The sequence below is a fragment of the Artemia franciscana genome, chromosome 7 (assembly GCF_032884065.1).
Source record: "Artemia franciscana chromosome 7, ASM3288406v1, whole genome shotgun sequence".
Taxonomy (NCBI): Eukaryota; Metazoa; Arthropoda; class Branchiopoda; order Anostraca; family Artemiidae; genus Artemia; species Artemia franciscana.
The window spans coordinates 48,942,107-48,969,974 of NC_088869.1; the positions used below are offsets into that span (position 1 = coordinate 48,942,107).

The window sequence follows — 27,868 nt, forward strand, 5'->3', positions numbered from 1 at the left end:
AGAAGCCTCTCTGCACTTAGAAGGTTTAAAACTTGGCTAAGAAATTCAGCAGGAATAGAAAAGCCGAGTGGTTTATCCCTTCTCGCCATCCATAGAGACATTGATGTCTTCCACGAAAGTCATAGACGTTTTTGCTTGGAAAAAAAAAATCGACGTTTAGATTTCGTTTTGTAGGTACTTAGTTTACTTGACAAAACTCTTGGTCGGCTCTGTAGATATATTATGTACATAAATACTTAAATACTTGGTTTACTAATGTGATATTGTAAAAAAAAAAGAAAAAAAAGAAAGTATGCCTTTTGGACGTGTCCTTGTTCGCAAGGGACGGACTGAAGGTCTCCACTGTTGAACGTTAGACTAAGTCCGCGAGAAGAATTCTTTTGTAACCCCCTCTCCCGAACGAGAATCCTGGGTACGGCCATGCTTATCGCAATAAGAAAGAAGACAGTTGTCGTTTTTCCTAATTTTTACCAGGGATTGGGGATTGAAAACAAAACGTTGCTGAAAGAGTGAGGACTAGAGCGATAAGGCTATGTTTACCTGTCATAGAAATGTGAAGCCCTTCTTTTATGACTCATAAGTGAATACTCATTAGATCTTACTTGCGTCGTAAAAAGCCATAAGGAATAAACATGATGTCTTGTATTTCCGTAAATTTTCCGCCAAAAGTAAATCCGGGTAGCGTCTTCCGGGTCGACATTTAAAAGATATGAATATTGAAAAACCCAAATAAAGGATACGATTGCATTAATCTGGCTTAAGTGACAAGGACATTTTTTAGTTTCAATTATCTCAGCAGTGATTTGAAGTACCATCCAAAAAAGCAAATGACAAATTCGTATTCATTTCCTTCCAGATAGTTTATGTAAAGAAATGGGTTAGTCGGAGCTAGAAGGGGGAGGCACAGGGTCACTTACATCAACGAAAGAATATCGTATGAAATGACAATCGTTTTTCTCAGATAACGTCTTAGAGGAAAGGTAGTGTAGTGCTAGGGTCGTTTTTGCATTAATGCAAAAAAAAGCCCACATAAAAAAGTTTGAAAGGAATCAATGATATTAATGAATATTGAAATTGCTAGTACTCAATTTGCTGCAATTGACATATAAAATCATTACTTTTTACATAGATTCAACTATTTGATTTTATAAATCTGTTTTTGTTTTTTAACTCGTTTTCCTCAACTCACCGATTCTGTATTTTTGGGTCCTAAATTTGTCAAATTTGTGAGCCTTTTCTTACCATTTCCGAATGTCTAATTACTTGCAAATTGTATGAACTTCCGGTGAAAGTGCAATAATACAAGAGCAAAAAGCTGAAAATAGTAAACATAAAATTAAAAAGAAACGCTTTCAAAATGAACTAAAACGTTGAAAATAATATTTTTCTTGGAAATCTGAATAATAGTAAAAAAAAGGGGCATAAAATGGATTGGGCTTTATATAACTTGACCATTTAACTCTTTTTGCTCAAATCGCCGACTTTTTTCATTTATGCACTTATAACTTGGACCAGTTGGGTATCTATCTTGTGAAAAGCTGAATCTGTTTCGTGCCCCTCGTTTACACCTATCTTCATTGATTCTTGAGAGAATATATATTTCAATCTCATTTTGGAAAGAGTCAGCTGATAGAACGATGTCCTGTTTGTTGCTTTTTAACAAGTTTTGTTGAAAATCGAACTCAACCACGAAGAAACAGACCCATCCAAATTGAGGATAATTTTCGTTTGCTTGAAGTAGTTGTCTTTAGTTGATTTCTGTCTGTGTCTATTGGTCAACTCGACACTCCAAACGGAAGAGCCACCGCAATAATTTGGTCAAATTATTTTTTTCTGCATTTTTCCAAAATTGCTGCTCTGCGGCATAAAGAACTTTCGCGTGGTTTGTTGAGCCGCGATCATTTTGGATGCTTAAAAAGGGAAGTAGAGTTGAAAAATCGTACTTCGATTAGTATTATCTTAATTTGTATGACCATTTGGCCATTCTGATCCCCCCTAAAAAAAGCAAACCTCTAAGGTTATACGCTAGGGGCAAGGCTGTATCCAGGAGGGAGATTTGCATTCCTACTCTCTAAAATGTTTGTCTGACTCGCAAAAATGTAACAAAAATATAATGTAAACAAATTTTTGATGTTTTTAAAAGTTTTTTGTCCCCCACCCCGAAAAAATTCTGGATACGACCCTGGGGGAGTGGATCCAATCTATACATATATAAAAATAAGTTGTCTGTGGATCTGTGGATCGTGGATCAGGTGACGTCATGTTTCTGTGTCGGCTGACGTCATGAAATTAGTTGTCGTCATTTTTGTTATGACGATGCTTAGTATATTGTAAAACACATTAATTTGGTTAATAATATACCATTTAAAACACCAAAATGAACATGCTGGAGTAGTCACTCGGTGAGAGAGGGTGTCAGAACGGAGAATGAAGGTCCCAGGTTCAAATCCTGGTTAGGCTAAAAAAGGTAAAAAACTAAAAACTAAAAAAAAAACTGAAAAAACTAAAAAAAGGCAAAAACTACAAAAAAAATAAAAACTAATAAAAAAATAAAACAGCCGAAAAACTAAAAAAACTAAAGAAACTAAAAAAAGGAAAAAACTTAAAAAACTAAAAAAAAACTAAAAAAAGGAAAAAACTGAAAAATAGAAGAGAAAAAGAAAACTAATAAAATTAAAAATAAACATAAAAAAAAATAAAAAAGATAAAAACTAAAAATAAAGTAAAAAGAAAAAACGAAAAAAAAATAAAACAGCTATAAAAAAAAAGGTAAAACCAATAAAAAACTAAAAAGAAAAAAGGTGAAAAACTAAAAAAAAATTTAATCTAAAAAACTAAAAAAAACTAAAAAGGTAAAAACTAAAAGAACTAAAAAAGAAAAAAAAACTAAAAAAAGGAAAAAAACTGAAAAATAAAGGAGAAAAAGAAAACTAAAAAAATATAAATAAAAGTAAAAAAACTAAAAAGATAAAAACTTCAAAAAAAAACTAAAAAGAAAAAGAAAGAAACTAAAAAACCTAAAAAAAGGTCAAAACCAATAAAAAAAAACTAAAAGGAAAAAAAGGGAAAAAATTAAAAATTTATTTCATCATATACCAATTCAAAAACGAATGTATACCGGGATGACGACCGGGACACGGGGAATATAAATGACACAACTACAACGGGGACGCCGGGGGCACAGGGGGATATAAATGACGACCGGGACACCGGGACACAAGGAATATAAATGATGCCCGGGACGCTCAAAGAGAAATCACAGACTGGGACACCGGGACACAAATGACGACTGGGACACAGGGAATATAAATGACGACCGGGACACAGGGACATAACTACAAAGGGAACGCCGGGGTGCACAGGGGGATATATAAATGACGATGGCGACTCAGGGAATGGTCGATTAGCAATCACCATCAAGAAAGCTCAAGGGCAATCATTAGAATCATGAGGTATAGATCTGAATACGGATTGTTTTCCCATGGACCATTATATGTTGCATGTTCAAGAGTCGGTAAACCTGACAATCTATTTATATGCACAGACAATGGGACAGCAAAGAATGTTGTATATTCGCAAGTTTTACGTAGTTAAAAACATATATATATATATATATATATATATATATATATATATATATATATATATATATATATATATATATATATATTCACAGGTGGGCCATAGGGACACAACTACAATGGCGCGTAACTAATATGGCGCGTAACGACTTACGCGCGCGGGGGGGCTTTGGGGGGGCGCGAAGCGCCCCCACCAACTAGGTTCCATATCCAATTTCTTGAGCGGGCTACCCAAAGCATGTATCCATGGCCATTCTTCTAAGAGAAAATAATCTGTATTTTCGCAGATAAGGCCGAGAAAAATAAGCCTAAGGGTTCTCGTACTTGTTAAATCTAACACTGCAATTTTCATTAAAATTGCGCCTGTCTTTTAAAATGTTTTCTCCCTTTTCCCCAATCCGTGCAAATTCTGTTATTTTAATAAATGTTCTCGTCCGCTAAAAACCGTTCAGTATATACGGACTAGATAATGCGTTTTAAGGACAAAATGCGCCGTCATGTACCAGCAGGCCCTTAGAAACTTATCTTACAAAGGTTTTTATATTTCATAGCAGACCTTTAAAAAAAGGGGCCAATTCCCATTCCACCCCTTGTATAGCGGTAAAGTGTCATTTGCTCTTCGTTGAAAAAATGGCATAGTATTTTTCAGCGATGTATATTTTCCTGGCACAAGCTCTTATCACAGACACCGCCATCTCAACTGATCGTATATTCCGTCTATAAAAACTCTAGCGTTATTCGGTGTTTGTCTGATGTTATTCTATTTAAAATACGCATATATCTGTACTTTCGCATTTAATGAAATATTCACGTTTTAGCGGGCTGCTACGATAATGGTATCTCACATCCAACGAACACACGATTCTCAAAAGGTTGTGAGTCTAATTGCACTTGCGATGAAGCAGGTCGTCTGTCCTGCTTTCCACGATGTGCATTACCATTTTATCGAACTGGAACGTTTAAAGATGACGAGTTTTGTGAAGAAATACCTGCAGAGGATACTTGCTGTGTTCAGGTATTCTGCTCCGACGATTCAGCTGAAGATGAAGGTATGTTACTAACGTGATAATCAGTAACCTATACATAGTTTTCTCTTGTAATTTTTTTCACCCACTGGATCAAGTACTGTTTATGCGGGTATTTTATCTTTTATTTTCAAGCTTTGCTCTCGATATTCATTATCGTCATAGATACTCACTGAACTTACTTTTAGGAGAGGCAAGTGGGGAGGGGCGATTTTTCTGCGTGTGGGAGGATGAAAAAAGTGAAATTGTGCAGATTTGAAACCACATTTTTATATATACTCCTAGAGGGGGACTCCTTTGGACCAGGCACATACGATGAAACTGTTTTTAGGAACGAGAAAGTCACCAAGATGTACAAATTTTTTGAATTATATGAAAAATAAGATTTTGGTACACGAGGCGGATCCAAAAGATCGACGCATGGATTTTTTTCGAGCCATCTTGGGAATTTCTCCTTAATTCCTCTACTTCATATGCATGCATGATTGCTGTCACTGAAAAATTTGCAAAAGATTTTAAATATAGAAAATGTTTTATAAAGTTTTTATTAGTTTTTTAAATGTTTAAATGTTTTTTAAATTATAAAGCATATGTCTCCTCTATGTGTGAACGACATAAAAGCACCAAAGAAATACAGCAATTATTAAAATACACAAGGAAAAAGGGAATGGCTTTTGCTTAGGAACATGTTTTTTATTTGATCTGGTTGTTTATACATTCAGTTTGATTTATAAGAGGATAAGGAGCCCTATTCCAGGTTGTCGATGCTGTGACGATGTGTTTTAATCGTCATTATAATGAATGAACGTGATGTCTTGTATTTCCTTAAGTTGTCCGTTATAATGGAAGAACCGGAAAAGCATCCTGAAAGCATGAAAAGAACCTGAAGCATGCTGAACCTGAAAGAACCTCAACACAACTATTCCATTTTAATTCAAAAATCTCTTATAAATCTTAATTCAAAAAATTCTCGTAAATTTGTCATCGTCGTAGCATTGTCACTACCGTATTTTTGTGAACTTGAATAATAATTTGTAAACCGTCCTTTGTTTGCCCTTTAACTTTTTTTGTCTGTCTCAAACCTCGAAAAATGAGTATACCTGTTGTCATGGGAACTATATCACCTTAATATTAGTTTAAAGGTTGTCCAGGGAAAATGAAAGTATAGCGGCCAAAAATTTAATTTCATCTGATTTTATATGTTTAGTCTATATTTGGCTGTTGGTTATTTCTACTTTTTCTTGACCTTGTCTTCATGTTCCCAGAATAGCCTTGGGTTATTTAGGGACCATAAGAAATGAACTTTTTTAATTGAAAAACATCTATCATATTTTACAAAACTGTTTAACTAAATGGCGTAACTACGGGAACAGTATCTAGAGTCTATTCCTGTCCTAATATGAAGAGCTGGCATTACGGCATTATTTTCAGAAAAGCTAGTTATTTTGCTTCTATGATTCTTTATATATTTCATGCATGTTAATGGCTTGATCTGAAATGTTAATTTTACAGGTTTTGATCGATTTCTGAAATTGATTGCTTATAGGCATTGCTTTGCCTTAGGACTTGGGGTAACTCGAAATTTTGCTTTTATTCTGCAAGTCATTCCTGAACTCCATCCAATCATTTGAAAATTCCTTAAGGGTAGTTTTCGAAATCTTACCAGAATTAAAATTATAGCCAAGGGATTAGGACCTAGTCTGTTCACAAGTAAGGCATGGAGGGAGGACTAGAGCTGCATATATTAAAAGTTTGATAAGCAAACTCGATAAAATTTCGAAGAATAGTGACAGAAACAGAAGCACAAAGTCAATTTATCTAGTGAAAGACAGTGTGGAACCCCTTAAACGTCGCTCTGAGATATGGTGTAATCAATTGAAAACCAGTTTTGTTTCTACAAAATGGAAAAGCAGACAAACTAGTTGGAAGTCGCAAAGAGATTTGAGTCGTTGAAGGCACGCTAAATTTTGATTGTGTGTTCCACGTGCAGTCATCTTAAAACGATGTTGAACCATAAATTATCATGGATGGACACCGATCCACGAAATCATACCGAGGGACAAAATGTAATTTCCTTTATGGGGTGGGGATTTTTGTTTTGCTTTTATTGAAAATGCCAAAAAAGCAGTTCCTCAATGAAAACACTCAAAAAAGATATTTTTAAAATATAGGGGGAGGGTAAAAATCTAGGGGTAGCAGGATTATGATTTGATATCAGGCAAAGGTGGAGGGGGGTAACTTTCCCCCTCAGACCCAAATTGCCCCTACAGCTGAAATTTAGTTTCCTCAAAAATCTTTTCAAAATTAAGATGAAACTTCATAATTCAAGTATTCAGAGAAACAGGTTAGTTTTCTTTAGTATATCTTTGCCTTTATGGTAATGCATGACTCATTTTTCAGTTTTCACTGTCATTTTATTTGATTTTGGGAAAATTGTCTCTATCTTTGTCCCATATGAGAAATAATAAATAAAAGAAAGACAATGGAATCATAACATTCATTTTTTTTTTTTTTTTTTTTTTGCAGAATATGATCTCGTATAACCATCCTCCTAGCTAACCTACCATTACTTGATAATTATTCACTAAAATAAGTAAAATTAATTAACATATTACATGATGATCGTCACAGATGTTTAGGATGAAACCATAATTTGACTCAATTGCTAGTTGACTTTTTCCTTTTAAGAAACTGACCATAGAACACATCTGGCTTCAAATTCCTGTTCAAAGAATCCCACCTCCTCTCTGATTACTATGAACTGTATTCTTGATTGATTTGTAGAATGTTAAAGTAAGGGTAACCATCTACGACCCTTGTGTGATTGAAAGGGAAAGCTAAAAACGCTGTGTAAATCTGGTTTACTTTACTAGAACGAATCAAAACAACCTTTTTCAAAGAAAATTGAAGAGCTATATTAAATCAAAGACAAGGAGCAATAAAGTCATATTACAATTTAAACTTAAAACGAACAAAAATCACTATCAACGAACAAATAAGACCCAAAACGAACAGAAATCATAGGCAGCGCAATAGGGCTGCATATGACAAGGCTTCAAGGTATTAATTTTTTTTGTTTATTTTTCTCAGGCCACTTCGCATGGAAAGAGTTGTCGTAGAGCCTCGAAGGGGGCTAGTTCAATTGGAAATCAAAGGTTCTGGTGCCCTTTTTATGAGTCAAATGGAATTAGAGGGCTGTCAGCACCCCAAGCCTCTGTTAGCTTGCCTACCCCCAAAGAATGGAAAAAAAACACTAACAAAATAGTTGTGAAAACGACCTTGGCTATGAGCATCACTGTTATTGAACATAGATACATAGACATACATACATTAGATACATTGAACATAGAACATAGAATACGCTATAAAGATTTTCGACTGGAACTGTTTTCTCTTATAGAGGATTTTCAAAACCTCAGAAAATTTCCATGAGCAACCGATAATTAAAATACTATAGCCCAAAATCCCTAAAATAATAATTCACATGAAAGAATATTGAAAAATCCATATTTTAATTGGAAGGGGGAGCTAGAGCTCCTGAAGTGGAACACTGTACAATAGATTTAACCATGGAGGCTGTGAAACCATGTGTTTATCCCAAGTTAATGCCTCGTCAAGGTTCTCTCTACTTCTATGTTCTTTTACGATTGAAACAGTTTTTTTTTTATGACACGAATCAATTCAGTCAATTTTGCTTGGACTTTTGGTGTTGTTTCTTCTTTTTGTATTCAATACGAATAAATGGATATTCAATTGAACAATTCGTACTGTTTTTAGTGTTTGCCGGTATTTTTCTTAAATTTGGCAATTTTTCTTAAATTTGGCAATTTTTCTTTTGCTTTAGTCTGTATTTTACCTCAGGACATAGTCCTAATAAGGTTTAATAAAGTGTGTTCAGTTCTAATAAAGAATAATTTTATTTTGTTGACTGGGAAAATCAATTTTTGCAGAAATATTTCCCCAACAAAAGCAGCTGAATCAAGTTGAATTTCACTAAACTTTCTAAACATAAAATTCTCTTAGTTGATTTAGTTTGGAAGAATAAACAAAACAGGAAATTTGTACATAAGAATGTTACGAAAGAAAATCTCTAGTTAAATAAGCATTTTTTAATTCTTATTTCAGTTGTAATGAAAATTGACAATGCTGAAGGAGAAGGTGCCTGCACATTCAAGAACGAGACTTATGCCCGCGGTGAAAATTTCTTTGATGGATGTGAATATACTTGTGAGTGTGATCAAAACTCTGAAATTCTTTGTAAGGTAAGCAAAAACACGCATTGGGACAAAATTTTAACATTTTCTAACGGGATTTCTACTTACTTGTAAGTAGATGGGACTTGTAAAGTCCCACACAATGACTCTTCATAATAAACCTCTTTTAAATGAAGGTTTGCTGCTAATATTAACGTAAAATGAATTTCGTTTCATAGGACTTTTTTAACTACAAAATGTAGGTGGTGCAAAATATTGTATATATATATATATTATATTATTATATAATATAATATATATTATAAAATATTATATTATATATATATTATATATATATATATATATATATATATATATATATATATATATATATATATATATATATATATATATATATATATATATATATATATATATATATATATATATAGATATATATGACTTGCCTCCCATTCTGGCAAGTAATTATGAAAATTGAAACTTAGTTAACTATTCTGTTGCGAAATAATCCTCTTGTAAGCTAATATTGAAGCAACTCTTTTTGGTCTAGTAGGTAATCTTGTCCCCTGGTAATTGTGTAAAATTTTAATTCCCTTGTTGACTATTGGTTCATTTTTCAAAAGACAATCATAAATTGGGTCAATATTCAAATTCCCTGTGTCTCTATTTATTGAAAGATTAGCAAGTATATGTTATTTTAATTTCTATAGCCTCCCTCGCCCACTGAGAAAACTTCTGTCATTAGAGCAGTAATCTCATCTAATTGTATAAAATGCTCGGTATGAAAAGAAAGTTTCAGGAGGCTTTCTTAATTGCAGGGTTTTTTCTATTGAGTTGCGATGCTCAATAAATCTTTCAGTAGATTGTTGGTGAGTTCTACCAGTATAAAACTTTCCACAAGAACAAGGAATTTTATACACCCCACTAACTAAATCTCCCTGGGTTAAATGCTTCCCAGAATTAAGAAAACTACCAAATGGTCTTACTGATTGTTACTGCTATTTCTAATGATAGAGGTTTTTCTCAGTGGGCGAGGGAGGCTATAGAAATTAAAAACATATATTGGCTAATCTTTCAATAAATAGAGACACAGGGAATTTAAATATTGACCCAATTTATGATTGTCTTTTGAAAAATGAACCAATAGTCAATAAGGGAATTAAAATTTTACACAATTACCAGGGGACAAGATTACCTACTAGACCAAAAAGAGTTGCTTCAATATTAGCTTACAAGAGGATTATTTCGCAACAGAATAGTTAACTAAGTTTCAATTTTCATAATTTTTCCTCAGTTGCTTTGATGTTCTCATTGAAGTAACTCTAATAGCTTCTTTTCTCTACGTGGATCAGTAGCGATAATTGTATTTATTATTATTGGTGGTGGTTTTATTTGATTTTAGTTTAGTGTTTTTTCTTTTTGTCTTGTGCTGAGGACGCCTAGTTTGGATACAGGCGAAATGTACACATTATTTTAGTCTTCCCTCTCTACTGGCCGCAGTCTCGTTTGAGGTTTTTTTTTGCGGAGTTTTATCTCTCTTTGTTGTTTATTATATAAAAGGTAATCCGGACGGGTACCTAAAACTAACCTTAATACAACAACTCTGGAACGCATCTAGCGTATCTTCCTTTATCTGTCAAAGTACCCACGTCTCAGAGCAATAGTTGACGACTTTTTACTACGGTGGCTGCTAGTATCTTAATTTAAGTTCCAAGACTTATCTTTCTATTGTTTCAAATTTTTCTTAACGGTAGAAAAATACCTTTAGCCTATTTCGTCGTTAAAAAAAAAGAAAAGGCATTTCATAAAATCTAGGAGACCCCTCCTCCAATTGACGCCACTGCTAATTGTCTACTCTTCATTTGAACAATTCTCGTGTGGACAATTTTCTTGGAGGAAATAGGGTACCAGATGGAAACAAAATTTAAATGTCTTTGAAACACCTGTCATTCATTTCCTACGTCGCAAAGTGTTCAAAGCTTTTATCTAGGTATAATGATGATAATTATTTCATAAATTTACCATCCTGCTACCACGCTCAGTGAACATGCCAACCCTTTGCTAATTTAATACTAACCAACCATGGAATAGATCACTTTTATTCTATTCCCTTTTAAAAAATAATTACAACCTGAATGTAATCATTAATCCATTTATCCATGGGAGTGCAAAAAAAACATGAAGGTATCTCACTTCATGAGGCACTGTCGGAGTTTTTTACGGTTCAAAACGTGGCTTATTGGCCCTGTTGAATCGATTGACAGAGTCCGTGAAGCTATGAAAAAAAAACCTTTTTGCTTTATCCTTGTTCAAAACAAAATATTGAATTAAAATGGAATAGTTATGGGTATCAAGTCATGGCTAATTGTAGAAAAAGCCAAGACAGATAGTCCAATTGAGTCAGAGACAATTCTGGCATTAATCCCCCCTTATTAGGATTGTATGAAAATGATGTTAGTTGATTTGTTAATGGATGTGTCCATCTATTATCCGTCCATGTCCATGCGTCATTCTTAGGGCAGTAGAACTAAGATAGTCATAGAGCTAAGATAGTCATAAAGCCTGTAGTTTTCCAAGTGTTTGGTTAAATGGCACTGGTAAACGGCGGGAGTCATTTCCCATGGAAACCCAAAACCTATGAAAACATTTTGCCAGTAGTAAGTAGCAAAAAAGGGTAGCTTTGCTCTCTTGAGCCTATAAAGATAAATCCATTTACCCATAAAAAAACTGCAATCTATGGTGTATAGTGACAACTTAGGTTGCCGTCCTAATAAGCAACCTGGAAAATGCAGATAGAAAAAAGGAGAATTGAAAATACTATATGTAATATTGTCCCACTGTTGCATTATTTTTTTTTCGGAAAAGATAGAAATCTGGTTCAGATACATTATTTTCAATTGTTTTTTTTTGCACTAAAGATGGCTTTGTAAAGCTCTTTGCTTAACTGTCTGTATTTGTCCTATTCTATTCACTGTAGAAATTTTTTTTCAATCTTTTTTGTTTTTTTATTTTCACATCTAGCGGGTCTAGTCTGAGAACAAACCAAAAATATAAATGGAGTGGTAGTTGTGTAAGGCAATATGAAATGAAAAAAAGTGATTGGTATAAACTTGATAGCAGCAAAAAGCACTAGAGTGTAAAAATAGAAGAAGAGCAAGATGAGATTAAATTTATTCATCATGAAATACACATACAATATTACATTTTACTATTCCCCCAAAAGCTCATTGGCCTGTAAAGTAGGGGGAAGACAAACGAGCTACATACACAGAGGAAAAAAATAATCACTTACTCTCAGAATAAAGAGCAAAAAGGAGAAGAAAAAATACAAATAAAACAAAACTATATAACACAAAACTAAATAGACTGAATAGACTAATTAATTTAGTAGATTAAATAGACTCCAATGAAATAAACATATACAAGAAAAATAGATAAATAAATAGACACAAATAGCTTCTAAGAAGCAAAAGAATTTAAAAAAAAATGAACGAAAAAGGTAGCAGTACGTGGATCAACTCTATAAGCATGGAAATCAAGTCTGGATGACAAACAGTATTTTTATCATTATCGCTCATACTATGACCGTATATTTCCACCTTAAACTTTGCCTTAGATCCTTCTGTTCCTCCAAAGCCACCCAGGGTGTCAAAGAAGAGGCTCTAAAGCTTGTGGCTGTGACAGTATTTATCTACTCTGGTTCTGAAGAGGCATAAAAGTGCCGTGGATGAACTACCTAAATAGGTAACAGATAATACAGAAGACGCATTTAAATAAACAAGCAGGCATTCAGCCGCCAAACATCTGTAAGGAATAATGGAGTCGAGGGTAGAATTAACCAGTTTAGATATACCCAGATATATTCAGAAAAAACCTGTTTGTTCCTGTGTCAACTGCTCCAAACACCTATAAAGAAACCTTAAGAAAGATATAAAGTCAAAGAGCTTACGAAAACACTATGCCGTCTATAGCCAAACAGCTCGTGACAATGAACTCTAGGTAGGGAGGGACTCGTGCCTGTAGTACCTGAAACTCTAAAAAGCGAGTTTTGGCAATAATATATAAATAAAAAGAATCTACCTATTACGGTTATTCTATTTATGTAAAATTCATAAAGTTTAAAGCTACCCCCAAAAGTTGTGAGCCTAAAAAATATGCTTGATTTTCGAAAAAAAGGTAAATAAAACCCATAAGGACAAGTGATCTTGACAAAAATTAAATAAAAAAAACTAATTTTTTTAGCTGAAAGTAAGGAGCGACATTAAAACTTAAAACGAACAGAAATTACTCCGTATATGAAATGAGTTGTCCCGTCCACAATCCTTCGCTCTTTACGTTAAAGCTTTTAATTGTTTTAAAAAGTAAAATTGTGGCAAAGAGTCAAACTTTAGCGTAAAGAGCGAAGGATTGTGGACGGGACAACTCATTTCATATACGGAGTAATTTCTGTTCGTTTTAAGTTTTAATGTCGCTCCTTACTTTCAGCTAAAAAAATTAGTTTTTTTTATTTAATTTCTGAACGTTTTTGAATTAATGCATGTTTGGTTTTGGCTCTCCGCACATAAATTATTAAAATGAAATTTGTATATTAATTCTTTTTTTGGCTAAATGGCTTTCTCTTAGTTTACTCCGTATATGAAATGAGTTGTCCCCTCCACAATCCCTCGCTCTTTACGCTAAAGCTTTTAATTGTTTTAAAAAGTAGAATTGTGGCAAAGAGTCAAACTTTAGCGTAAAGAGCGAGGGATTGTGAAGGGGACAACTCATTTCATTCACGCTCTTTACACTAAATCGTAAGTTTTGTCCCAATTCTTTAAGAATGACCCCTATAAGAATGACCCTATTTATAGTTGAAATTACTAAAAATACTTTAGCATAGAGAGCAAGGTATTTATCTCCTCCTAAATACCTCGCTCTTTATGCTAAAGTATTTTTAGAAACCCTCATATGCGTAATAATCTCTGTTCGTTTAAGTTTCAATGCTACTTCTTCCTTTCATTTGAAAAAACGTTTTCATATTTATTTTTCATTGTTTTCTTATAGTAATGCTAGAGAATCCTGCGCCCTTGTCATTGAATTTTTCTTCCCCCATGACAGATTCCTCCAAGGAAAGATCCTCCAACATATCCCCCCCCCTAAGCCCCACCCCCAAACAAAATAAAATCCCCCTGAAAACGTCTGTACACTTCCTAATAACCATTACTAGATGTAAACACTGGTCAAAGTTTGTAACTTGCAGCCCCTCCCCCAGGGATTGTGGGGGAGTAAGTCATCCCCAAAAACATAGTTATTATGGTTTTCGACTATGCTGAACAAAATGGCTATCTCAAAATTTTGATCCGTTGACTTTGGGAAAAAAATGAGCGTGGGAGGGGGCCTAGATGCCCTCCAATTTTTTTGGTCACTTAAAAAGGGCACTAGAACTTTTCATTTCCGTTAGAATGAGCCCTCTTGCGACATTCTAGGACCACTTGGTCGATACGATGACCCCTGGGAAAAAAAAAAAAAAAAAAAAAAAACAAACAAACAAATAAACACGCACCCGTGATTTGTCTTCTGGCAAAAAATACAAAATTCTACATTTTTGTAGATAGGAGCTTGAAACTTCTACAGTAGGGTTCTCTGGTACGCTGAATCTGATGGTGTCATTTTCGTTAAGATCCTACGACTTTTAGGGGGTGTTTTCCCCTATTTTCCTAAATAAGGCAAATTTTCTCAGGCTCGTAACTTTTGATGGGTAAGACTAAACTTGATGAAACTTATATATTTAAAATCAGCATTAAAATGCGATTCTTTTGATGTAGATATTGATATTAAACTTCAATTTTTTAGAGTTTTGGTTACTATTGAGCCGGGTCGCTCCTTACTACAGTTCGTTACCACGAACTGTTTGATTAAATAAAAAAAAACTGATTTTTTTTAGCTGAAAGTAAGGAGCGACATTAAAACTTAAAACGAACAGAAATTACTCCGTATATGAAATGGGTTGTCCCCTCCGCAGTCCCTCGCTCTTTACGCTAAAGTTTTTAATTGTTTTAAAAAGTAGAATTGTGGCAAAGAGTCAAACTTTAGCGTAAAGAGCGAGGGACTGCGGAGGGGACAACCCATTTCATATACGGAGTAATTTCTGTTCGTTTTAAGTTTTAATGTCGCTCCTTACTTTCAGCTAAAAAAATCAGTTTTTTTTTTATTTAATTTCTGAACGTTTTTGAATTAATACATGTTTGGTTTTGGCTCTCCGCACATAAATTATTAAAATGAAATTTGTATATTAATTCTTTTTTTGGCTAAATAGCTTTCTCTTAGTTTTGATTAGACGATTTTGAGAAATAAGGGGTGGAGAAGGAGGCCTAGTTGCTCTCCAATTTTTCGGTTACTTAAAAAGGCTACTAGAACTTTTAATTTTTAACAAACGTTTTTATTAGTAAAAAATATACGTAACTTAAGAATTAACTTACGTAACAAACTTTCATAACCTTATATTTTTATTATGTATACGAGGGGGTTTGTACCCTCGTTAATACCTCGCTCTTTACACTAAATCTTAACTTTTCTCCCAATTCTTTAAGAATGACCTCTGAATCAGAAAGGCCGTAGAATAAATAGTTGAAATTACTAAAAAATACTTTAGCATAAAGAGCAAGGTATTTATCTCCTCCTAAATACCTCACTCTTTATGCTAAAGTATTTTTAGAACCCCTCATATGCGTAATAATCTCTGTTCGTTTTAAGTTTCATTGTTTTCTTATAGTAATGCTAGAGAATCCTGCGCCCTTTTCATTGAATTTTTCATCCCCCATGACAGATTCCTCCAAGGAAAGATCCTCCAATATAGCCCCCTCTCCTCAGCCCCACCCCCGAACAAAATAAAATCCCCCTGAAAACGTCTGTACACTTACCAATAACCATTACTATATGTAAACACTGGTCAAAGTTTGTAACTTGCAGCCCCTCCCCCAGGGATTGTGGGAGAGTAAGTCATCCCCAAAGACATAGTTATTATGGTTTTCGACTATGCTGAACAAAATGGCTATCTCAAAATTTTGATCCGTTGACTTTGGGAAAAAAATGAGCGCGGGAGGGGGCCTAGATGCCCTCCAATGTTTTTGGTCACTTAAAAAGGGCACTAGAACTTTCATTTCCGTTAGAATGAGCCCTCTTGCGACATTCTAGGACCACTTGGTCGATACGATGACCCCTGGGAAAAAGAAAAGAAAAAACAAATAAACACGCACGCGTGATTTGTCTTCTGGCAAAAAATACAAAATTCCACATTTTTGTAGATAGGAGCTTGAAACTTCTACAGTATGGTTCTCTGATACGCTGAATCTGATGGTGTCATTTTCGTTAAGATCCTACGAATTTTAGGGGATGTTTCCCCCTATTTTCCTAAATAAGGTAAATTTTCTCAGGCTCGTAACTTTTTATGGGTAAGACTAAACTTGATGAAACTTATATATTTGAAATCAGCTATTGGTATCAAAATTCAATTTTTTAGAGTTTTGGTTACTATTGAGCCGGGTCGCTCGTTACTACAGTTCGTTACCACGAACTGTTTGATTACATGAGCAAATTCATTATATCAGAGAACCCTACTGCATTTTTTTTTAGAAATTTGTATTTTTTCCTAGAAGGATTATTGCGAATGGGTGTTTATTTACTGTCTTTTCCCCAGGGGTAATTGTATCGAACCAACAGTCCTAGAATAGCGGTAGAGGACTCATTCGAACAGATACTAGAAGTTCTGGTGTCCTATTTAAGTAGTGAAAAGATAGTCCAACAGAAAAGAGGTATCTTTTCAAAGCAAAGCAAAAGTGTTGGCCCAAGTAGAGCCAAAAGCTTACGAGTGAAAATTCTAAGATAGACAATTGACTTTAAAATTGTCTAAAAATTATATGTTGAGCTTTCCAGTTTCAGACGTAGTAATGCTGCATGATAATGCGTGTTTCGAAAGGTACTATTAGTCTGTGAAAAAAAAAATGATTACTGTAAATATTTATAGAAATCAAAATTAATCGTGCTCTTATTCCTCAGCTTTGTTTTTAGGAAATGAATGCGGGAATAAAATAGTTACCAATTTTTTAAAAATTTCTTTTCACTAGTACGAACTTTGCTCTAGTTAATTGTGAGTTAAGCAGACTTGCTGTTGATTAAATTATTACATATTGAAAAAAAAGTGTTTTTCAAGAAATTGCCTTTGTTACTCTCGTTAGTGTGAATCCAGCTATTAGTTTCTATCACTTTGATTTTACTTATTTTGATTGGAAGTCCAATAAGGAGCAAAATAAGTTAGAATAACTAATATGATTGGAATATAAATAAATACTGCGAGTAAATACTGCTGTTACTAACGACTCGTTTTAGCACAAAAACCCCCTGAGCTCCAAAAAAACTACGCGTTGTATTTCAACCTAGCTTTATTTGAACTTGAGAATAGGCTAATGTAGCAGTATTTAACACCGCCAATTAGTACTATAGTTAACAACTGAGGAGTGTGAATTCGTGACATACAATGTTTTGTAAGAATCTCGGGTGGGAGCTTTTGAAATGCTTCAAAAATCACCTAGGGACGAAGTACACAGTTTATTGCACTTTTTGAATTGAAACCCCCAAACCTGACAACTGAAAGCTCTTTTTAAAGCAAACTTCAGCCAGACAAAATTATAAGTTTATCTAAAAAACTGTAGCAAAACAAAAGTCATCTTTTGGTGATTACTCTTGTTTGGGGCTCACCAGAAGTATTATACATAATTTTAAATAACAGTAGCTCAACTATTTCAACCAATTTGAACACTATCAATTTCTTTTTGTGTTTATGATGCATTTAGTATATTTAAAGCTAGCCTGCTAACACTGCAATTTCATCAACTTTTTTGGCGAAAAAAAAGTCATCAAGTCGTTGAAAAAAATGAGACGATGCTATTGAATTGGATTAGTATTAATAAAGCGAAACAGAGAAGAGGAAGAAACAATTACAAGTTTCACATTGTTGGCGTCGTTGACCATGGTTATAGTTCTTTATGGTATTTTAATGTTACAGGATCAGACTTACCAAACTAGTGTTTACTTAGTAATGGGAGAATTGTCTCTCATGTATATTACTATTTAATAATATTTAAATTGCTTTTGATTTATTTAAGTTCAAATCTTTGGGATTACCTCAAAAGACTTAAAATGAAGATCGCAGTTTCCTTTTGCGGAGCTGGAAACAGTATGAAGACACCTTGTCTCCTCGGCAAATTACAATTGATCAAGTAATCGTAGATGTCTTGCTAAAATTATAATACTAACAGAATAAATAGGTTGTTTCTCAAATGGCATTATTGATTAATTAGATTTTAAATTAATTTTTACCGTACGAAATATATGTGATTCGTTTTTCGTCTTTTCAGCCAAGATGTGCACCGTTGCCTGACACTATTGAAATGGGGTGTACTATTGCTCCTGATCCTTTTGATGACTGCTGTTCTATGGTTTCTTGTAATAAAAATCAAGGTAAGAATTATTTCTTGTTAAGATTAAAACAAAAATGTCCTTATATATATAATTAACATTGTTAGCTCTCACCCTAAAAATAGCAGATATACAGAGAGCCTCTGATGTAACTATACTGGAGTACGAAACATAAATAATTTGTTTGAGTGTCAAAACCAATATTAGCCTTTGTAAGCAAAAATATCATACACACACACCAGGTGCCCTCTACAATCATCTGAGTATGAACATCCACGATCGAATATGCCAAAAATCCAAAAACATCCGAAGTCAATCTTAAAAATATACGCCTGCCTACTTCCCTATTATAGGCGTTTAAACATGTTTATCACCAAGGTACTGAATAACTACATACATCAACTTACCGGCTTGAATGCAGCAGAAAATAAGTGAATACCTAAATCATCTTGAAATATTCATCTTGAATGATGAAATATTCATCAGAAAAGATGTAAGTCAGGGATTTAACTAATATCAAATTAGCTAGGGTGACATGCGACCCCAATTTCAAGATTTACAGATTTTTATTATACTTATCCAAGGATCGTCTTGCGGGGTGAAATAAAAAAAAATTTAAATGTTTACAAACTGTTTCACAATTCCTAACACTAAGTTCACAATTTCTAACACTATTTACATATAAAAACAATGAAATGAAAATCTAGTGTAAAGCACAGGGCTGCCTCTCTTTTCAAATCAGGGCTAACCCCAATAATAACTTTTGCTGTACCATTTTCCCAAAATACTTGGTAAAAAAAAAACTATTGGAATTGTCACCGTCTGGAAAAGAAAAGAATTTTACCGTTGCGCACTGAAATCGGCCAAATGTGTTCTGGAATTTGTTTAATGCTCAGATGTATCGAAATGTGTATTCATGAGCCGTTTAAATATTTTAGCAATTGCCAGTTTTTTGCTCTTTAAGCAACTCAATATAGACTTCTCCGTTCATGAAAATCTTCAGTTTTTCCACATAAGTTTGACAAGTGTAACAACGTCATTGCAATACTGATGTATATAAAAATGACTTCAAAATATTTTTGCAATGACCAATTGTTTGCTCCTTAAGCAGTTTAATGTACTTCTCCACATATGAAAATCTTCAATTTTTCCACATAAGTGTGACAAGTGTGACAACGTCATTGTAATACTGATTTACATGAAAATGAAGTCACTCACATAAGTAATTTTTTTCCTAAGTTAAGGCTTTTAGAGAATTTTCTCATACTTCTGACCTATTTAAATCCTTTTTTTTAGACCAGAATATACCAGGATACCAATTTTCCCGAAAAAATATGGAACCGTTTTCGGGAAAAATTACATACATAAATAAATAAATAGAGGATTATTTATCTTTTTATCTATCGAGAAAAATTTATCTTTTTTTTTAATGTAGCGTATGTTTGTTTTCAATATCAGTTTTTTTTATCATCCTATGTGCGAAGGGTATTATTGCCCTATTCGGACCCCACTCTTTTCACTAAAATTAAACTTTTGCATAACAAGGTTTTGACAAAGGGCTCATTTAGATGTATTTGATATCAAGAATAAAACCAAATCTCCTAAATCAGAGGGAAGCAAACACCCATTCATTTGTAATTATGTTCAAATTCCTATCATAATACTTTGGCATAAAAAACGAGGTTTCTGTTAAAAACTATCATTCCCACAATAATCAGGAAGCTTTCACACTTTAACCTTCAATCATCCATCGTTATCTATCTATCTATCTTCTATATATATAAAAATAAGTTGTCTGTCTGTCTGTGGATGTGTGGATCAGGTGACGTCACCTGAAAAAACTGGATCAGGTGACGTCAAAACTGAAAAAACTAAAAAAAGGCAAAAACTACAAAAAAAACTAAAAACTAATAAAACAAATAAAAAAGCTAAAAAACTAAAAAAAAGCAAAAACTACAAAAAAAAACTAAAAACTAATAAAAAGCTAAAAAACTAAAAAAACTAAAAAAAGGCAAAAACTACAAAAAAAACTAAAAACTAATAAAAAAAATAAAAAAGCTAAAAAACTAAAAAAAATAAAAAATAAAAAAAAACTAAAAAAAAGGAAAAAACTGAAAAATAAGCTAAAATAAAGGTAAAAACCAATAAAAAACTAAAAAGAAAAAAAGGAAAAAACTAAAAAAAAATTTCATCTAAAAAACTAAAAAAAACTAAAAAAGGTAAAAACTAAAAGAACTAAAAAAGAAAAAAATAAATGACGACACTCAAAGAGAAAGCGACCAGGACAAAAGGAATGTTCGATTAGCAATCAACAAAGCACCGGGACACAGGGAGTATAAATGAAAAAAGCTAAAAAACTAAAAAAAGGTAAAAAACTAAAAAAAATAAAAAATAAAAAAAAATAAAAAAAAGGAAAAAACTGAAAAATAAGCTAAAATAAAGGTAAAAACCAATAAAAAACTAAAAAGAAAAAAAGGAAAAAACTAAAAAAAATTTTCATCTAAAAAACTAAAAAAAACTAAAAAAGGTAAAAACTAAAAGAACTAAAAAAGAAAAAAATAAATGACGAAACTCAAAGAGAAAGCGACCAGGACAAAAGGAATGTTCGATTAGCAATCAACAAAGCACCGGGACACAGGGAGTATAAATGACGACCAGGACATAAGTAAAAAAAAAAACTATCTATATATATAAAAATAAGTTGTCTGTGGATCTGTGGATCGTGGATCAGGTGACGTCACCTGAAAAAACTGGATCAGGTGACGTCAAAACTGAAAAAACTAAAAAAAGGCAAAAACTACAAAAAAAACTAAAAACTAATAAAAAAAATAAAAAAGCTAAAAAACTAAAAAAACTAAAAAAAGGCAAAAACTATATACAGACCGGTACACCGGGATACAAATGACGACCGGGACACAGGGAATATAAATGACGACCGGGACACAGGGACACAACTACAACGGGGACACCGGGGAAACAGGGGGATATAAATGACGACCGGGACAAAAAAACTAAAAAGAAAAAAAAACTAAAAACTAATAAAAAAACTAAAAAATCTAAAAATCTAAATAAGCTAAAAAAGAAAAAAAAGGAAAAAATAAAGGAGAAAAACAAAACTAAAAAACGAATGTATATACAGACCGGGACACCGGGATACAAATGACGACCGGGACACAGGGAATATAAATGACGACCGGGACACAGGGACACAACTACAACGGGGACACCGGGGGAAACAGGGGGATGTAAATGACGACCGGGACACCGGGACAGGGAATGGTCGATTAGCAATCACCATCAACAAAGCTCAAGGGCAATCATTAGAATCATGAGGTATAGATCTGAATACAGATTGTTTTCCCATGGACCATTATATGTTGCATGTTCAAGAGTCGGTAAACCTGACAATCTATTTATATGCAAAGACAATGGGACAGCAAAGAATGTTGTATATTCGCAAGTTTTACGTAGTTAAAACCATATATATATATATATATATATATATATATATATATATATATATATATACTAGCTGTTGGGGTGGCGCTTCGCGCCACCCCAACAGCTTGTGTCCCAATTGTACTTGTGTCCAATTGTAGTTGTGTCCCTATGTCCCACCTGTGAATATAGATATATATATATATATATATATATATATATATATATATATATATATATATATATATATATATATATATATATATATATATATATATATATGGTTTTAACTACGTAAAACTTGCGAATATACAACATTCTTTGCTGTCCCATTGTCTTTGCATATAAATAGATTGTCAGGTTTACCGACTCTTGAACATGCAACATATAATGGTCCATGGGAAAACAATCTGTATTCAGATCTATACCTCATGATTCTAATGATTGCCCTTGAGCTTTGTTGATGGTGATTGCTAATCGACCATTCCCTGTCCCGGTGTCCCGGTCGTCATTTACATCCCCCTGTTTCCCCCGGTGTCCCCGTTGTAGTTGTGTCCCTGTGTCCCGGTCGTCATTTATATTCCCTGTGTCCCGGTCGTCATTTGTATCCCGGTGTCCCGGTCTGTATATACATTCGTTTTTTAGTTTTGTTTTTCTCCTTTATTTTTTTCCTTATTTTTTCTTTTTTAGCTTATTTAGATTTTTAGATTTTTTAGTTTTTTTATTAGTTTTTAGTTTTTTTTTCTTTTTAGTTTTTTTGTCCCGGTCGTCATTTATATCCCCCTGTTTCCCCCGGTGTCCCCGTTGTAGTTGTGTCCCTGTGTCCCGGTCGTCATTTATATTCCCTGTGTCCCGGTCGTCATTTATATCCCGGTGTACCGGTCTGTATATACATTCGTTTTTTAGTTTTGTTTTTCTCCTTTATTTTTTCCTTTTTTTTTCTTTTTTAGTTTATTTAGATTTTTAGATTTTTTAGTTTTTTTATTAGTTTTTAGTTTTTTTTTCTTTTTAGTTTTTTTGTAGTTTTTACCTTCTTTTTAGTTTTGTTAATTTTTTTTTTTACTTATGTCCTGGTCGTCATTTATACTCCCTGTGTCCCGGTGCTTTGTTGATTGCTAATCGAACATTCCTTTTGTCCTGGTCGCTTTCTCTTTGAGTGTCGTCATTTATTTTTTTCTTTTTTAGTTCTTTTAGTTTTTACCTTTTTTAGTTTTTTTTAGTTTTTTAGATGAAAATTTTTTTTAGTTTTTTCCTTTTTTTCTTTTTAGTTTTTTATTGGTTTTTACCTTTATGTTAGCTTATTTTTCAGTTTTTTCCTTTTTTTTTATTTTTTTTTTATTTTTTATTTTTTTAGTTTTTTACCTTTTTTTAGTTTTTTTAGTTTTTTTAGTTTTTTTTAGTTTTTTAGCTTTTTTATTTTTTTTATTAGTTTTTAGTTTTTTTGTAGTTTTTGCCTTTTTTTAGTTTTTTCAGTTTTTTTTTTAGTTTTTTATTGGTTTTTACCTTTATTTTAGCTTATTTTTCAGTTTTTTCCTTTTTTTTAGTTTTTTACCTTTTTTTAGTTTTTTTAGTTTTTTTAGTTTTTTAGCTTTTTTATTTTTTTTATTAGTTTTTAGTTTTTTTTTGTAGTTTTTGCCTTTTTTTAGTTTTTTTAGTTTTTTAGCTTTTTTATTAGTTTTTAGTTTTTTTTGTAGTTTTTGCCTTTTTTTAGTTTTTTTAGTTTTTTAGCTTTTTTATTTTTTTTATTAGTTTTTAGTTTTTTTTGTAGTTTTTGCCTTTTTTTAGTTTTTTCAGTTTTGACGTCACCTGATCCAGTTTTTTCAGGTGACGTCACCTGATCCACGATCCACAGATCCACAGACAACTTATTTTTATATATATAGATAGTTTTTTTTTTTTTACTTATGTCCTGGTCGTCATTTATACTCCCTGTGTCCCGGTGCTTTGTTGATTGCTAATCGAACATTCCTTTTGTCCTGGTCGCTTTCTCTTTGAGTGTCGTCATTTATTTTTTTCTTTTTTAGTTCTTTTAGTTTTTACCTGTTTTAGTTTTTTTTTAGTTTTTTAGATGAAAATTTTTTTTAGTTTTTTCCTTTTTTTCTGTTTAGTTTTTTATTGGTTTTTACCTTTATTTTAGCTTATTTTTCAGTTTTTTCCTTTTTTTTAGTTTTTTTTTATTTTTTATTTTTTTTTAGTTTTTTACATTTTTTTAGTTTTTTTAGTTTTTTTAGTTTTTTAGCTTTTTTACTTTTTTTATTAGTTTTTAGTTTTTTTTTTGTAGTTTTTGCCTTTTTTTAGTTTTTTCAGTTTTTTTTTTAGTTTTTTATTGGTTTTTACCTTTATTTTAGCTTATTTTTCAGTTTTTTCCTTTTTTTTTAGTTTTTTTTAGTTTTTAGTTTTTTTAGTTTTTTACCTTTTTTTAGTTTTTTTTGTTTTTTTAGTTTTTTAGCTTTTTTATTTTTTTTATTAGTTTTTAGTTTTTTTTTGTAGTTTTTGCCTTTTTTTAGTTTTTTTAGTTTTTTAGCTTTTTTATTAGTTTTTAGTTTTTTTTGTAGTTTTTGCCTTTTTTTAGTTTTTTAAGTTTTTTAGCTTTTTTATTTTTTTTATTAGTTTTTAGTTTTTTTTGTAGTTTTTGCCTTTTTTTAGTTTTTTCAGTTTTGACGTCACCTGATCCAGTTTTTTCAGGTGACGTCACCTGATCCATCCATCCACAGACAGACAGACAACTTATTTTATATATATAGATATATATATATATATATATATATATATATATATATATATATATATCTATATATATAAAAATAAGTTGTCTGTGGATGGATGGATGGATGTGTCAGGTGACGTCACCTGAAAAAACTGGATCAGGTGACGTCAAAACTGAAAAAACTAAAAAAAGGCAAAAACTACAAAAAAAACTAAAAACTAATAAAAAAAATAAAAAAGCTAAAAAACTAAAAAAACTATAAAGGTAAAAACCAATAAAAAACTAAAAAAAAACTGAAAAAACTAAAAAAAGGCAAAAACTACAAAAAAAACTAAAAACTAATAAAAAAAGTAAAAAAGCTAAAAAACTAAAAAAACTAAAAAAAAACTAAAAAAAGGTAAAAAACTAAAAAAAATAAAAAATAAAAAAAAACTAAAAAAAAGGAAAAAACTGAAAAATAAGCTAAAATAAAGGTAAAAACCAATAAAAAACTAAAAAAAAAAAGGAAAAAACTAATAAATGACGACACTCAAAGAGAAAGCGACCAGGACAAAAGGAATGTTCGATTAGCAATCAACAAAGCACAGGGACACAGGGAGTATAAATGACGACCAGGACATAAGTAAAAAAAAAAACTATCTATATATATAAAAATAAGTTGTCAAACTAAAAAAAGGCAAAAACTACAAAAAAAAACTAAAAACTAATAAAAAAGCTAAAAAACTAAAAAAACTAAAAAAAAGGCAAAAACTACAAAAAAAACTAAAAACTAATAAAAAAAATAAAAAAGCTAAAAAACTAAAAAAACTAAAAAAAGGTAAAAAACTAAAAAAACTAAAAACTAAAAAAAAACTAAAAAAAAGGAAAAAACTGAAAAATAAGCTAAAATAAAGGTAAAAACCAATAAAAAACTAAAAAAAAACTGAAAAAACTAAAAAAAGGCAAAAACTACAAAAAAACTAAAAACTAATAAAAAAAGTAAAAAAGCTAAAAAACTAAAAAAACTAAAAAAACTAAAAAAAACTAAAAAAAGGTAAAAAACTAAAAAAAATAAAAAATAAAAAAAAACTAAAAAAAAAGGAAAAAACTGAAAAATAAGCTAACATAAAGGTAAAAACCAATAAAAACTAAAAAGAAAAAAAGGAAAAAACTAAAAAAAATTTTCATCTAAAAAACTAAAAAAAAACTAAAAAAGGTAAAAACTAAAAGAACTAAAAAAGAAAAAAATAAATGACGACACTCAAAGAGAAAGCGACCAGGACAAAAGGAATGTTCGATTAGCAATCAACAAAGCACCGGGACATAGGGAGCATAAATGACGACCAGGACATAAGTAAAAAAAAAAATTAACAAAACTAAAAAGAAGGTAAAAACTACAAAAAAACTAAAAAGAAAAAAAAACTAAAAACTAATAAAAAAACTAAAAAAATCTAAAAATCTAAATAAACTAAAAAAGAAAAAAAAGGAAAAAAATAAAGGAGAAAAACAAAACTAAAAAACGAATGTATATACAGACCGGTACACCGGGATACAAATGACGACCGGGACACAGGGAATATAAATGACGACCGGGACACAGGGACACAACTACAACGGGGACACCGGGGGAAACAGGGGGATATAAATGACGACCGGGACAAAAAAACTAAAAAGAAAAAAAAACTAAAAACTAATAAAAAAACTAAAAAATCTAAAAATCTAAATAAGCTAAAAAAGAAAAAAAAAGGAAAAAAATAAAGGAGAAAAACAAAACTAAAAAACGAATGTATATACAGACCGGGACACCGGGATACAAATGACGACCGGGACACAGGGAATATAAATGACGACCGGGACACAGGGACATAACTACAACGGGGACACCGGAGGAAACAGGGGGATGTAAATGACGACCGGGACACCGGGACAGGGAATGGTCGATTAGCAATCACCATCAACAAAGCTCAAGGGCAATCATTAGAATCATGAGGTATAGATCTGAATACAGATTGTTTTCCCATGGACCATTATATGTTGCATGTTCAAGAGTCGGTAAACCTGACAATCTATTTATATGCAAAGACAATGGGACAGCAAAGAATGTTGTATATTCGCAAGTTTTACGTAGTTAAAACCATATATATATATATCTATCTATATTCACAGGTGGGACATAGGGACACAACTACAATGGCGCGTAACTATTATGGCGCGTAACGACTTACGCGCGCTGGGGGGCTTGGGGGGGGCGCGAAGCGCCCCCACCAACTAGGTGTTGGGGTGGCGCGAAGCGCCACCCCAACAGCTAGTATATATATATATATATATATATATCTATCTATATTCACAGGTGGGACATAGGGACACAACTACAATGGCGCGTAACTATTATGGCGCGTGACGACTTACGCACGCGGGGGGGCTTGGGGGGGGGGCGCGAAGCGCCCCCACCAACTAGGTGTTGGGGTGGCTCGAAGCGCCACCCCAACAGCTAGTATATCTATATATATAAAAATAAGTTGTCTGTGTGTGGATCTGTGGATCTGTGGATCAGGTGACGATCCACAAAAAAGGTAAAAAACTAAAAACTAAAAAAAAAAAAACTGAAAAAACTAAAAAAAGGCAAAAACTACAAAAAAAACTAAAAACTAATAAAAAAAATAAAAAAGCTAAAAAACTAAAAAAACTAAAAAAAACTAAAAAACTAAAAAAACTAAAAACTAAAAAAAAAACTTAAAAAAAGGAAAAAACTGAAAAATAGAAGAGAAAAAGAAAACTAATAAAATTAAGAATAAAATAAAAAAAAATAAAAAAGATAAAAACTAAAAAAAAAGTAAAAGAAAAAACGAAAAAAACTAAAAAAGCTAAAAAAAAGGTAAAAACCAATAAAAAACTAAAAAGAAAAAAAGGAAAAAAAAACTAAAAAAACTAAAACTAAAAAAAACTAAAAAAACTAAAAAAACTAAAAAACTAAAAAAACTAAAAACTAAAAAAAAACTTAAAAAAAGGAAAAAACTGAAAAATAGAAGAGAAAAAGAAAACCAATAAAATTAAGAATAAAATAAAAAAAAATAAAAAAGATAAAAACTAAAAAAAAAAGTAAAAAGAAAAAACGAAAAAAACTAAAAAAGCTAAAAAAAAGGTAAAAACCAATAAAAAACTAAAAAGAAAAAAAGGAAAAAAAACTAAAAAAACTAAAAACTAAAAAAAAAACTTAAAAAAAAGGAAAAAACTGAAAAATAGAAGAGAAAAAGAAAACTAATAAAATTAAGAATAAAAATAAAAAAAAATAAAAAAGATAAAAACTAAAAAAAAAAGTAAAAAGAAAAAACGAAAAAAACTAAAAAAGCTAAAAAAAAGGTAAAAACCAATAAAAAACTAAAAAGAAAAAAAGGAAAAAAACTAAAAAAAATTTTCATCTAAAAAACTAAAAAAACTAAAAAAGGTAAAAACTAAAAGAACTAAAAAAGA

At 31.7% G+C, this 27,868-nt stretch overlaps 1 protein-coding gene across 1 annotated transcript in view; it reads left to right on the plus strand.

The window, feature by feature from the left end:
• The window catches only part of LOC136029405 (putative epidermal cell surface receptor), a 56,904-nt gene extending 38,518 nt beyond the window's left edge, over positions 1-18,386 (plus strand). Inside the window, exons 6-8 of the mRNA XM_065707770.1 lie at positions 4,400-4,630; positions 8,732-8,868; positions 18,213-18,386. Of these exons, the coding sequence (XP_065563842.1) occupies positions 4,400-4,630; positions 8,732-8,868; positions 18,213-18,371 (527 nt within the window). The 3' untranslated portion in view covers positions 18,372-18,386. The remainder of the gene's footprint in view (positions 1-4,399; positions 4,631-8,731; positions 8,869-18,212) is intronic.
• The last annotated feature ends 9,482 nt before the right edge of the window (positions 18,387-27,868 follow it).